General features: G+C 38.2%; 1 protein-coding gene across 3 annotated transcripts in view; it reads left to right on the forward strand.

Annotated features, from left to right (window-relative positions):
• The window catches only part of WASF3 (WASP family member 3), a 64959-nt gene that overhangs the window by 38466 nt on the left and 13016 nt on the right, over nucleotides 1-13477 (forward strand). For all 3 annotated transcript variants that reach the window (XM_084539237.1, XM_084539239.1, XM_084539238.1), the window contains exons 4-7: nucleotides 2230-2370; nucleotides 7558-7692; nucleotides 10196-10349; nucleotides 12106-12223. In XM_084539237.1, coding sequence (XP_084395363.1) covers nucleotides 2238-2370; nucleotides 7558-7692; nucleotides 10196-10349; nucleotides 12106-12223 — 540 coding nt within the window. In that variant the 5' untranslated portion in view covers nucleotides 2230-2237. The remainder of the gene's footprint in view (nucleotides 1-2229; nucleotides 2371-7557; nucleotides 7693-10195; nucleotides 10350-12105; nucleotides 12224-13477) is intronic.

Raw genomic sequence — 13477 nt, forward strand, 5'->3', positions numbered from 1 at the left:
TGAAGCTAAAAGCGTGCTGCTCAGAGGGGCAGCGTGCACCCAGCTTCTGGCTGGCCCCAGCACCTGGCGTGGGTGGTGGGAAGAAGCCCGGTAACTGCAGAAGGTGAGTGGGGGCTGGCTCGGGGCCAGACAGAAAACCACAGGAAACCAGGTTTTATTCTGCTGGTTTTGGGTCTTTTTTATATAATATAAGTAAGACTAGTTTAAAAAAAATGAGAGAAGTTTAAAAAATAAAAAAGAGAGAATGAGCGTGTATAGCAAATACAGCAAAACACATTTTCAGTAACTTGAAAAACAAAACAAACCCACAACCCTACAGTATCATGGTTGCCTTCCTCACCAGTGTGTTTTAGTGATGAGTTGCACGTGAAAACTTTTTCCAAGGAAAAAACACTTCGTGAAGGTAAGTCACCCATCAGTATTTCAGAAAGGGCTTGTATTTCCCCCGTAGCCACAATGCTGCATTCCTAAGATACTGCTTAATTATGAATTTCCAATTTATACCTATCTTGCTCAAGTTCAGCAAACTGATTGTTGGACATTAAGTAATACTTCTAAATATCTGTGTAGAGGAATCCAAAAATAGAAACCAGAAACAAGCATTTTGATTGTCTAATAGAATAAAAATCATTCCTCTGTTGCCTTTGTTATATTGCTTAAAAATTAGCAGGCTCAATTGGCTTTAAATTATGCTGTATTCAAATAAACCATTTTATATTAAATTTAAAATGTAATTCAAGACTGCTGCTTGGAAGTCATGAGCCTATTTCTCTCTGGGCTGTTATGAAGTCATCCTATAGTTCAAATAATTTGCTTTTTACTAATTAAGATTTGTCAGTTTTTTACAAGTGTCCTTGAGAAGAAAATATTTTAAACCTTTGGGGGGAAAAAGTCATTACTAAAATTGCTGTGCCACATCTGAAAAGCAAAAAGGTCCTTTTTAATTTACTAATATGATTGTCATTAGAGAAATTGGAAGCCCGTTTTAATTGCTTTAGTGTAATAAAAAAGAAATGTTAGTTAAGTCTCTTCCACATGAGCTTGTGCCCTTGACAGTACTGTGAGTTTGTCACTCCAGAATATTTTAGTGCTTCATGGTCTTTAAATGGGATGTTATTCATATTTTCATGGGCATCGAGTTGTTAGTACTGGAGCAGGCTAATCAAGTCGACTCCTAATTGTTTTAAGCGGTTATGTTTAAAATGGCACTACATTTTTATTTTTTAACATGCTCACCTTTTACCTTTGGAGGAATTCTGTCCCAGTTGGGCATTCTTGTTGTCAGTGTTGAAGAGACATTTGGGCAATGCCCTCTGCAGTATGTTTTACCTTTGGTTAGCCCTGAAGAGGTCAGGCAGTTGGCCTTGATGATCTTTGCAGATCACTTCCAACTGAGCTTTTCTATTCTATTTTCTCTATCCTAATTTTTTTTTTCTGGTTTTCCAAGAAGGCCAGTTCTAACAGCCTTTATTTTCTCAGATAAATGTCTCAGGTAAATGTCTCATCTCAGATAAAAGCCCTCATCTGGCTTGTGTCCAAAATCTGGTAAATACAGGCTCTTACCTGAGACTGTTGTTCAACAACACCGATTGAGAACTACTTTTCTCATCACATTGCAACTTCTTTCTTAATCTCACCCGGTGCATTTCTGCGTAGGTGCAACGTCCTTATCTGTCAGATGAGTTTATCATTTTGATTGAAAACCTGTCGGAGCAAGGTTTGGTCAGCATCTGACGCAGTTACGGGGCTGTAAAGCGTGGATGGTCAGCCTGGGGCCTGCTGGGCAAGTGCTCTGTGCCAAGGCAGTGACCCGGCTCGCTGCAGACAGCATCCATTCCTGTGAGTCCTGGGGGAACTGCCACTTTTTAATAGATGCAAATGTGCTCTGAAGTCCAGTGATTCCACGAAGCATTTGTACGCTGTGACACAGGTCTCTGTGTGCAATAAACAGGATGCTGGCGTTGGGTTTTGTGCAGGTTATCTCTGTTGACTGCATCCTCTGTGTGTACCTGCACACCTCTCATCATGTTCTGGCTCGAGTACATGACTCCTGTGTCTCTGTAGGAATGGCACAGTATCTTACGGCAATATCTTAAGACTGAAGTAAGTGCTTTAAAAGAAAGATTAAGTTTTGCAGAAGAACACTGGACGCGTGCTATGTAAATTCCTAGCTTATATTTCCATTGTTGTAAATACACTATAATTTTTTTGTGTGTGTGTAAATTCCAGGTTGAGCCATGCCTTTGGTGAAAAGGAATATTGAACCAAGGCATCTCTGCCGAGGAGCTCTGCCAGAGGGAATAACTAGCGAACTGGAATGTGTAACGAATAGTACCCTCGCTGCTATCATCCGCCAGCTAAGCAGCTTAAGTAAGTATCTGTATCTTCCTGCAAGCTTTTGATTGCTGATGGAAAAACTGAATAAATGGAAGTCTGTAAGATAGCTTGTTTTAAATAGCAAAACTATGATACAGGACACTGTTACTTACAATAATAAAATGCTACTTCATTGCTTTTATGCTCTCATGAATTTTCAGTTTTGTACAAGCAGACCCTCTCTAGGTTTTTTAATTTTTTTTTTAAGGGAAAAAAAAAAAACAACAACTATGGATAGTAAACTAGTGATCTGTTTTTAAAGTGTAAGCATTTGATGCAGGAAACAAAGCTAGCACTTGAGTTGTTCTTGGCCTTCAGTTGTATGAGATGAAGGCAGCCAAGTCTTCTGCTTCTTGTCATTAAATGACATTTGACTGAACTTTCAGTTTAAAGTGTTCTTTCTTAAGACTTCTCTTTGTGTGTGAAGGATTAATATGAACAGAATAAAAAACATGCATCAGAAGAATAGAATTCGCCATAACAAACCTGCAGACTACCCTTAGCATTATCTCCACAGAGAAGAGCCTGCACTGTGCACCCATCAGTTGACCCTACAGCTAGCAATTCTAGAAGCATGTCTGGAGTGCGTGCCAGAAGAATAATACTTCTTAATGAGAAGACAGACTTCTTCAGAGAGTGTTTAACAGTCAGCAGCTGTTGTTTGTGTCGATAATTCTGGTCCTAGAAAAGAAATGATCACTTCATCAGTTTTTTACTTTGTAAATGTAAACGGTTTAAGAGCATTAGAAAGTCCCCGTGGTTAGACTGTGGGTCCCACTAGCCCAGTGTTCAATTTGCGATGATAGCAAATAGCCTATGATTAGGGAAAGAGTACAAGAAACACATCATGTTCCCCTTCCCAGTAGTCAGTGATTAGGGATTTTTCTAAGCTGGAGGTCTATCTGAATCATCCTACGTAACAAGCATTTGTAAACCTGTCATCTGTGGAATTGTTTAGATGTGCTCAAATAGGATTGTTCTTCTTTCACGCACGGTGACCTATGGCAAAATGTCCCACAATAGAAATTGTTCCATTTCTTTTTGATACCTACAAAAAATAATGGAAAGTGATTACCTCCCACATACTTCTGTATTAGCTGTGATTTTATAAGTCATTATCGCGTCCTACTAGTGATATCTTTTAGAAGTTGGAATGTCCTGATCTGTTAACACTTTTTTTTTTTTGGATTAGAAACCTTTTTTTGTAATTTTGATGGTGGTTATTTCTGCCTTGTATATCAAAGTTAGATTTTTTTTTTAAATGAGGAGCCCCATCATATTCCAAAGAGTGTCACAGTGACCTTTTCTCATAAGTTCCCTAGAAGTTTTTAATTTTTTTTTCCCTGCTAAACTTTGAGCTGATGCTTTTAGAAAAGTCTCTAAGTAATTGTCAGATCTTTTTTGAGCAGTAGCTGCTGATTTAGAGTCTAAAGTTATTTATAGTTAAAGCGCATTTGCATTTACTGCCACTGAGTTTCACTTACCATTTTATTAGGCAGTTTCTCAGTATCAACATCCTTCAGTTTCAGAAGATTGAGAAGAAAGGCTGATGCCTCCTGGTGACATTCAAGGATATCTGACCTTGTTTTGGTGCTACACAATGATGGCCAGAGTGTGGGTAGTACCTTCCACTTCTCCGGCTTGTTAAATCTTGCTAGAAATGTCTAGTTTTCACTTCTCCAGATTTGGTCTCGGGGCTAATATTAATTAGTTTATGTTAATATCTGTTTTCAGATCCTCTTATGACTACTGCTGAGGAACAATTCATGCCATGCTGTTTTCATTTAGCAGATTTCTCAGGTTATCAGAAGTCTCTTCAGACAACCCTAATGTACTTTATTCGTGTCAAGTTAAAGATCTATGCAGATAACGATGCGTTGTTTGTTTTAACAGATGAATTATTTTTTTTTAACGAGTGAGGTCTACAACCAGGCTTATCCATGGTCTAACAGTAAAATCCATCATGTTTGCAGAGGTCTTTTAGCGGACTGCACTTGTTTTGCCTGTTTCAAGCCAACTGGGAACAAGAAAACGATTGCAGAAAAACGTTGTGCTTGAGCTAAGGTAGTATGTGCCACTGATGGTATCAGAGCTTGTTGGTGTTCCCACAGCTTGAAGAACAGGGAGAGAGTGAGTACAGGTCCATCTCGCAGCCGTGCTGCGTTTTAGTGTTGTACTGAGTCCGCTGTGGATTGTAAAAGCTGGCAGATCTGTGCTGTTGTGTACAAATTTGGCTTGCTTCTGCTCTTTTCAGGAGACATGAATAAGTTCCCATCCAAAGGGAATGTGCTCTCAGTGGAGCTTTTTTTTTTTTTTTTTTTTTTATGTCTTCAGATTTGGGTTTGTTTGCAGCCAGCTGGCTTGGAGCACAGGCAGAGCGAGCAGGGTTCTGCATGAAACTCTGCACTTTTATGTAAGGCAAAAGCTTGCCTAGGGGAGTCACCTCCTCTGGGGGGAGAGGATCTGCTGTGTGGGAGGACTGGGAGCATTTGCAGCCTGTACTTTCAAGCATTATGTTTGCTTTACCTGGTAAGCGCACAGAGTGAAGGCTTTGAAGAAACTGCCTATGCAAATAGTCCCGAACTTTTGGCAGTGGAGATGGATCTGGAGGCAGCAGGACTCCGGTCAATGAAAAAGCTGGACTCTGCAACACGGTCTGTTGCACCATGGTTTTGTTACCGACTTGAGCTTATGTGGATATATGGGGAAGAAATAATTACATCTGATTAACTTTGAAGAGTGAATATTACCCTGTATCGAGCATTTTAAAATTAGATTTCAGCCTGTACATTAACATACTTCTTCCAAGTTACATTATCACTTCCTGGCTTCTTTCCTTTCCGTGAGTCTTTAAATATTTCTTGTTTTTATCTTTGGCTTCTCTACTGATACGCATACTACCTCTGAGGCTGAAGTCTTGTTTCTAGATGGACAAAAACCATAGCCAGTACAGAGCTCCTTTCTTTGAGCCACGTGCAAGGCTGATTGTACAACATATAAAAAACATAATATATGATTGTACAACGTGTCATCTGTGGGGAGTTGAAAAACATTTTCTTCCATGGAAGGAGCAGTGCCCACCCAGTTGTTTCCTAGTATTTTCTTCAGGTTGTTGGCTCAGAATTTGGCTGTTTTGCACACAGGCCCGAGTACATCGTGTCCTGCTTTGTGTGACTGTTCTTCACTGCTAAGCTGGATGGAGTTATGAAGCTGGTTATTTTGGCATTGCTTATGATGATCTAGGTCCTGTGAGGAGTTGGGTGATTATCAAGGCCTGGTCAGTAACAGCCTACTACTTTTGCTTATTTAAAAAAAAAAAAAAAAAAAAGTGCTAATGTTAATTAACCTGGTTACAAATGGGTGGATGGAATCACTGTTTTCTGCTCCCTGTTATGATGAAGTGGACGCATCCTGGGTGAATTCCAGCTTACAAAGTGCCAGCTTGCTCTGTGGGACTCCGGTCCTTCTCTAGGACCCAAGGAGAGCATTAGGGCAGCACCAGCTCACCTGGGGCAGTGCTGGTGTCATCTCTCTTCTGGTGTCATCTCTCTTCTGGTGTCCTTTAGAACTGACACCTGAATGCCAGGTGATGAGATGGCTCACCTTCTGTTGTTGCTCGCGTACGTTCATGGTAAGAAAAATCATAGGCCTTTAAATCTGTAAATCTTAACTGGAATATGTTCTTCAGTGTCCGTGTGCTGTGGAGCAAGGAATGGAAAGGAATGCTGCACTTTCAGGATTCGAATCTGTGAAATGGAGGTAGCCAAAGTAATAAACACAGCTGGGTTTCTGGACCTCAGACAAGCCAGCATCATTGTTTGATTTCTTCTTCTGGTACAGCACTGCGTGTTTTGATTGCGGACAAAAGATAGCTTTGGGGCAGCACATTCAAAGTGTTAGTGCCCACCTTTTTGTGCAGTGTGTGTGAAAATCAATTGTAATCAATTTAGATGGTGTCATGTCTCCACTAGAGATTTTATAAGGTGGTGTGGCAAGATGACATTCCATGTAATCACTGCAGAACTTGACTAGAGGTATTATGGTTTCAATTATTTTGGAAATCGTGACCTCCAGACATATCTCACAATGCTTGGAAATTTATTTTTGTGAGCAATCGAACATGTAGCTGTATGGTGATCATCAGTGGAAGTGCTAGAAAGAGGCACTTCTGTTAGTTGATGTTAAAACCTTTTGAGAGCAGGGATTTGGTGAGGCAACTTCGTGACTACATTTCAACTCAACTATTTCTGTGGGTGGAGGAAGCCTTAAAAGGACAGACTACATAGTCCTTTGGTGGTGTTTTTTTAGTTATTTAGGTTGCCTGTACATTGAGATGCACTTGATGGTTTTTAAATGAAATCTTACAGTACCAAAACCAGCTCTTAAGTTGCAAGACGTATACTTGTAACTTAGGGTAGTTTTTCTGCTCGTTTGTATTGTTAAAAGTCTAATTAAAAAGCTGGTAGTATGGAAAACCCTAACGAAGTATTGTTTTCTTCTTAAGCTAGAGGATCATGTTAATCTGAACAGCATGTTCCAATATTAATTTACCATGTTGCTGGTTGTTTGTTTTTGTTTTTTGTTTTTAACTGACAAGAGCAAATATTCACTTATTTTAGAATAGGAAGTGTTTTTTTTAACCATCATGATGAATACATTCTTTGGGAGGAGGTAGGAGTAGGGAAGGAATGGGCAAGCACAAGGACCTCTGGACCAAGAAGTGGTTGGTGTTACATATGGCACTTTGCCTTCATTTTGATGTTGGCTTGTGCTCATGCATATAATGAAATAAATCTTAATAACTGTGGATTACTAGATCTTAGTTCTCCAAATTTTCTTCAGCTTTTACAAACTTAGGCTCTTCCTTTTCATTCTGGAGGTAGGTCTTAATTATCAGTTGTATGAATGTGGCAGCCCCCCTGTGTGTGGGGGTTGTACGTTTGTTTCATTCTTTCAGATAACCAACCAGGGCGTCCAGGAGAACAGACTTCAGGTAGCAATTGGGGTATATTTTGAGATTTTGTTCAAATCTATTGTCCCAAACTTTGCTGAACTAAAGAACTGTGCTGTCATAATTCTACACATACTGTTTTATTATAACTGCAGGATATTAAAGCCATTTGTCTTATGTTTTATAAGTCTCTAGCAAAGGGATTTTCCTGTCTCTTTTCTTACACACAGGCAAACATGCTGAAGACATATTTGGTGAATTGTTTAATGAGGCTAACAGCTTCTACATCAGAGCAAATTCCCTTCAAGACAGAATTGATCGCCTTGCTGTCAAAGTTACCCAGCTGGATTCAACAGTAGAAGAGGGTAGGTAATTGCATGAAAGCGTTGAGCCAGAAGTGATGTTGACAAGTCCACGGTATTTAATTACACAACAATCTCTCTCTTTTCAAAGTAATCCTGAACTGATATTTCATCTTTTCTTAGGAAGACAAGCTGGGAAAAATCATGTTAGCAGGGAGGTGGAAGGGGGAGGGAATTCTTCAGCTGTATAGCTGTCTTCATTTTTGACTTAGCATTACTTGAAGAGCCCCTGTAGTAATGGAGCCATTAGCCTGCCTTTTTCTCAGGGAGGACTTTTGGCCTGTGAATATAATAAATCATAAGTGAATAATCATACTGGAAACAAATCGGTAAACTGGGAGAAGTTTGAGACAGTAAGACCTATTTGTTTCAAGATAGAGCTGTGACAAACTAATTACTACTGTCTGTTCAGGATCGCTGATTAGTTACCTAAGATCTTAATAACACTCCTTTCTAAAATGGGTCATTACATGTTTGCCCTGACCAGCTGAAATTCTCTAGGGGGTTCTAGTCACTAGAAACAGTAGTTTCTGCTGTTGTGTCCTCACTTGCTTATGTGTTTGGTCACTTACATCATAAATAGAGCAAAAATGAAGAATTTAGGTAATGCCATTTCATTGTTTGAAAGCACTTACTTCACTGAGGTAAGTAGAACATATTTCTCTGTCTAGGCCTAAAAGCTGTAATGTGCATGTTTCCTGACATGCTTAGTTTACCTGTCTGAGCCAGCCATTGCATGTGTGTCCTGTTCAAGTAATTTCTTCTGTCTTCCAGAAAAATAAAAAATCTTGACATTTATGTTACATCAGGACAATAGTTTAATTCTTACTTGGTAGCAAATACTACTTCTAATATATTTAATACTACTATTTATACAGCTTATATATTTAGTATTGCTATTTATGCCAATATTAAATGGTACTATTGGTATTTAACAGTATATTTAGCCCTCCATTTCTAGCTAGCTGGTGAGTACAAACTCTTACAAGATGTACGTTTTTTTCTGTTATAAAAATTGTTAACTGGCAGAGTATCACAGTTCATGCTAGCACCTCTCTTTGTCTAGAGAGGTCATGAGCTACGTGGAACATAAGCTAAGCTTACAGAGTCACTTTTCAGCTTAGATTTTGAGGCATGTTGTGGTAATACGAGCAAAGTAGATGATATTCATAGAGGGAACTTATTCCATGCTGAGATGGATGTTGTCTGTTTTCATGACTTTCAAGTACATGATTTTTGGGAACACTGTCCTTGTTGGAGGTGTTGTTTTTTTTTTTTCTTGTTTGAGCACCTTTGTTTACTTTCTCTAGCATCTTCTCATTAGTTTCCAGAGTTTGAAGTTATTAAGAGTCTGTTGGAAGGGGAAACTAGTGAATGGACTGAGATTGTCATCAGATTTTACATTAAACTGCCATCAGTTTATATTTAATGCTAATCATCTTTCATGTTAATAAGCTATATGTATATACATATGCTTGTATGTATTATATATAATCCATTCAAGAAATGGTTAGTGTCATTGTAGACAAGCCAGTGAAGACTTCAGTTCTCTGTTTGACTGTAGTCAAAACAAAAACAAACCACCAATCCATCAGTATTTTGGGTTGCCTAAGAATAGAAGATAACACAGAGAGCGTACTATCACTGTTAAATCGTGATTGGCATTATCTGGATCTTTCTGGTGTTGGACATTCCATCTCAGGGAAATATCTAGTAAATGAAATATGCAGTAAGAATGAAAGAACAAGAAATACATAGTAAGAGAAGAGAATGAAAGAAATACATAGTAAGAATGAAAGTCTATCCAAAAGTGACAGCAACTTATATCTTTCATTCAACAAATCAAGGAAAAGGCTAGTATTATTTTCCCCAGAATTGTGTGCCAGAAAAGATGGAATAAAAGCATATTATTGGTCTGTATGAAGAAGATATCTATTCCTCTCTGTAGAGAGATGAAGAAGACTTTAGATTGAAGGATGATCAATTATATGGAAAGATTGGGAACTGAAAGATCGTAAAAGATACGGAGTTCTCTCACAGGAATTGCAGAGGCCGTAATTTAGTAACCATAGAACGGGATTGAATATGGATGGATACCAGATGTAACTATAAAACATGCTGTGAAAGAAGAATATCAAACTTTGTTCCATGGTTGAAGCCAGTCTTTCTACTACTAGAAACCCAGGTTAAACTTGTTAAAAGGGGAAATAATTGCGCAGCTGCATGTGACGGGATTCCTGTCACGACTTCCAAGACAAACAGTTTGTGTTCCTGTTATTTTAAGTGAAATTCTGGACCAAGAGGGATGACAATTCTTATGTGCCCTTGTACTTAAATATCATGATTATCCTTGAAAGTAAAAACAAAACTTTGTTTTCCTTCTGCAGTTTGCTACAGATATTTTAAATAGCTATTATTATTATTATATTATTATTATTTTTATGGATATTTAAAATTAATTTTCACCTAATTTCAGACATGATAAATGTATTTCTGTTTGTAACAGTATCTTTACAGGATATCAACATGAAAAAAGCTTTCAAAAGTTCAACAATTCAAGATCAGCAGGTAGTTTCAAAGAACAGCATTCCTAACCCAGTGGCTGATATTTATAATCAGAGTGACAAACCGCCTCCTCTGAATATTCTTTCGCCTTATAGGTATGCAAACATTCAGTGCTTCCATTCTTCTGCTTTTTATATAGAGAACAATTACAGCCAAAGAGAAAATCTTTGTTGGTTATTGAGATATGTTTTTGAGGACTTCCATGTTCATGAAAACAAAAAATTGCTGTTACCACACTGAAAGTCATAGGCTGTACCTGACAAAAATCATCGTATTTCAGCATAGCAGTGTTACATGGCATCATGGGATCAGAGAGCAAGTGCCATTCATCACTTAAAAAGTAAAAAGAAAATAATAATACAATGAACAATGATTTCTTTGGTTTATTTATCTAGAAATCAGGATTTTCAGCTTTTGCTTTCTCTTCCCTCCCAACATAGACATATGTGCATGTGCACCATCTCTACCTTTCTCCTGTTTACAGACTAGTGAAGAAATCAGCAAGCAGGATTTATTTCACTTCCCGTTTCCTTTAAGTTTATAGCTGCTCATGAAGTCAGTATCATCTGTCTGAAGGGTTGTAGGCACCATGCTTTTACTGTGTCCTTTAACATTTGAAAAGTACTGGATCACCAGATTGGTGAGTTTATCTGTAATAAAGCAGCTACTCAGTCTGCAGTTAACTTACTGGATTTTTTTTAGGAATGTTGTAGAACACTTGCAGTGTATTTTTTTATTTTATTTTTTTTTACAGCTTTTGCTTGGGAGGTAAAATTGTTAGACTTACAGCTGAAGTACAGTTTTTTCCACTGCTGTGGACAATTGTTCTGTTATTTACAGTCACCCAGTGAGTTGTTTATCCATCAAGTGTTTGGTACAGTTATGGTCCAATATGTATCTGGATGATACTGTCAGTGAGCTTTATTGTGTTATTCCTTTTATATTAGGGATGTGTTAGTGAAACTTACTTGACTTTTATTTCTTAGTAAGTCTTACACTTACTGAATTTAAATTATTTTTATTTGCCTCAGCCAGAGTTTACAGACTCTGCAGTGCACCAGTTTAGGAAGCTAGACTGGCATCACTGTTACATGCTGTTTAGGCCGTGCCAGTTGCTCCGTCATGTTGACCCCCCCCCCCACACACACCTATTCCTTCTCAAGCATGTAGGATGTCAGAAGTTTCTGTATTTCCGGGCCACCTCAAATTAGGATTTGGTAGCATACCCTTTCTGTGACCTCTTAGTCTGTGTGACCATGGCTTCTGCTGCCGTTTGGAGCTACCAAGCCCAAATCAGCTCTGTCTCAAATCCTCCTGGAACAGTTTGGTAGAACTGTGGCAGAACTTCAGTTGTCACCCCTTTCCTAGCCCTTTTCCAAATTCAGAGTAGCGAAAATAAGTGCTTCCTGTCATAAGGGTGAAGGTACTCAGGCTTACCTTGTTCCTAAATTTGGATCCGAAAGCCTGTCTGGATTTTGAGCCAAATTCCTCTTTTCTGTTTCTTTTGAGTCAGTTGATTTCCATTCATAACATATGCTCCTCTGTCCCCTGTGCATCCTGTTTTGGCACGGATATTCTTGTAGCGCCAGGGTAGTTCGCTCCAGCAGTCAGCTCCTGCCTGGGAGCATGCCTCCTAAACGCTGTTCATTCCAGCCCTTTTCCTTGAAATTCTTGGCATGAATTAAGCCAATTGCAAGCTGTAATTACAAAGAGTGGCACTTTGTGCACTTGGCATGCTGTCATTTTTATGATGGAAAAAAAAATCAGTTTGGATGATCTTTGAAGGTAAGTTTTGCTAGTTTAAAAATGCTGCTTGATATTTTCTTAGCTTTTATTCTACTGTATTTTCAGGGATGATAAGAAAGATGGATTGAAATTCTATACCGATCCTTCCTATTTTTTCGATCTTTGGAAAGAAAAAATGTTACAAGATACGGAAGATAAGCGAAAAGAAAAGAGGAGACAAAAGGTAAAAACAGAAACAAAACAGAAAAAACACGTATTAAAATTCTGTGTACACTTGTCCAGGCATAAAAGTTGATAGGGCATAGTTTGTGTGTGTGGAAAGACTGTTCCACTGTAATACGTGGCTGTGGACTCTGAGTTGGTTCAGTTTTTATAGCTCATGTCTGTTTTAAGTTGGCAAATTGAATGCTAGGAGAACTATAGTTATCTTCCAACATACTTCCTTTAATCCTTTGCCAGTATCTGCTTATTAATACTCAGTGAAGTAGCCCTGTTGTGCTTCACAAAAAAAAGACCCTGTGATTTAGGTGGTGGGGGGAAGGAATTAGAATTACAGTTTCATTTTTCTTAGTTCTTTATCCAGCAGCAGCAACTGCTCTAGCAAAACATAGGCTTATTCAGAAGTGCATATTCATTTTTAATTCCATTATAGTGACTCTTCACTTTTCTATGCATAACAAGTTAGCAAGATGTTAATACACAGCAAAAATCTCTGGTTTAGCAACAAGAGAAGACTCACTCATAAAGTTGTTCGCTTCCGAAAAATTTGAAAACAACAAAAAGGCTTTTTCATAGACAGATGTCTTCAGTCCTGGACTCTTTTCAGCAGTTTGATCCAAAATGTGCAGTTTGAAGCAATCAAGATTTCTTCTTTTAATGGTTTTTAGTTTTGAATGAAGAAGTTGCTACTGCTGCAGCTTCTTTGCTGTCAATTTTTTGATCAAATCTGAGAACCATAATAAGACTTTTGAAGATAATTCTAAAAAAAAAAAAAAAGTGAAGAAGGGAAGTTTGATGAAGCAATGACTGCCTATCTTATCCAGCAGCAGGTGCCCTTCTAGATGGGTTCAGTGAGAGATAAGGGATTTGAATTGAGAGGAGTCCAAACAAGGTGGAAAGACTGTTCAGAGGAAATAGAGAGAAGTTACTTAGTTTTCAGGACATATATATACGCACACAGACATTGTAGATGAAGACTTGCTTTAACTAAAACAGTTGGTCAATTTGTGATTCTAAAAGTTTTGGGAAAAAAAAAAATCAGATCTTCCTGTTAGGAGAATGAGTTAAAAAATGTTTACTGTTTTGACAGGTATCTCAGGATCAAAGTATTAAATATAGTTGAAAAAGCTAAGAAAACATTTTCAGTACGAGATACTGTCTGAAGTGTAGTATTGGAAAATTTTCACTTGGTTGTGTGTATAATTGTAAACAACTGTATATGCAGGGTTATAATCCTACTCTATCCTTAGCATGATAA

This window comes from Aythya ferina (genome assembly GCF_964211825.1).
Source record: "Aythya ferina genome assembly, chromosome: 1".
Taxonomy (NCBI): domain Eukaryota; kingdom Metazoa; phylum Chordata; class Aves; order Anseriformes; family Anatidae; genus Aythya; species Aythya ferina.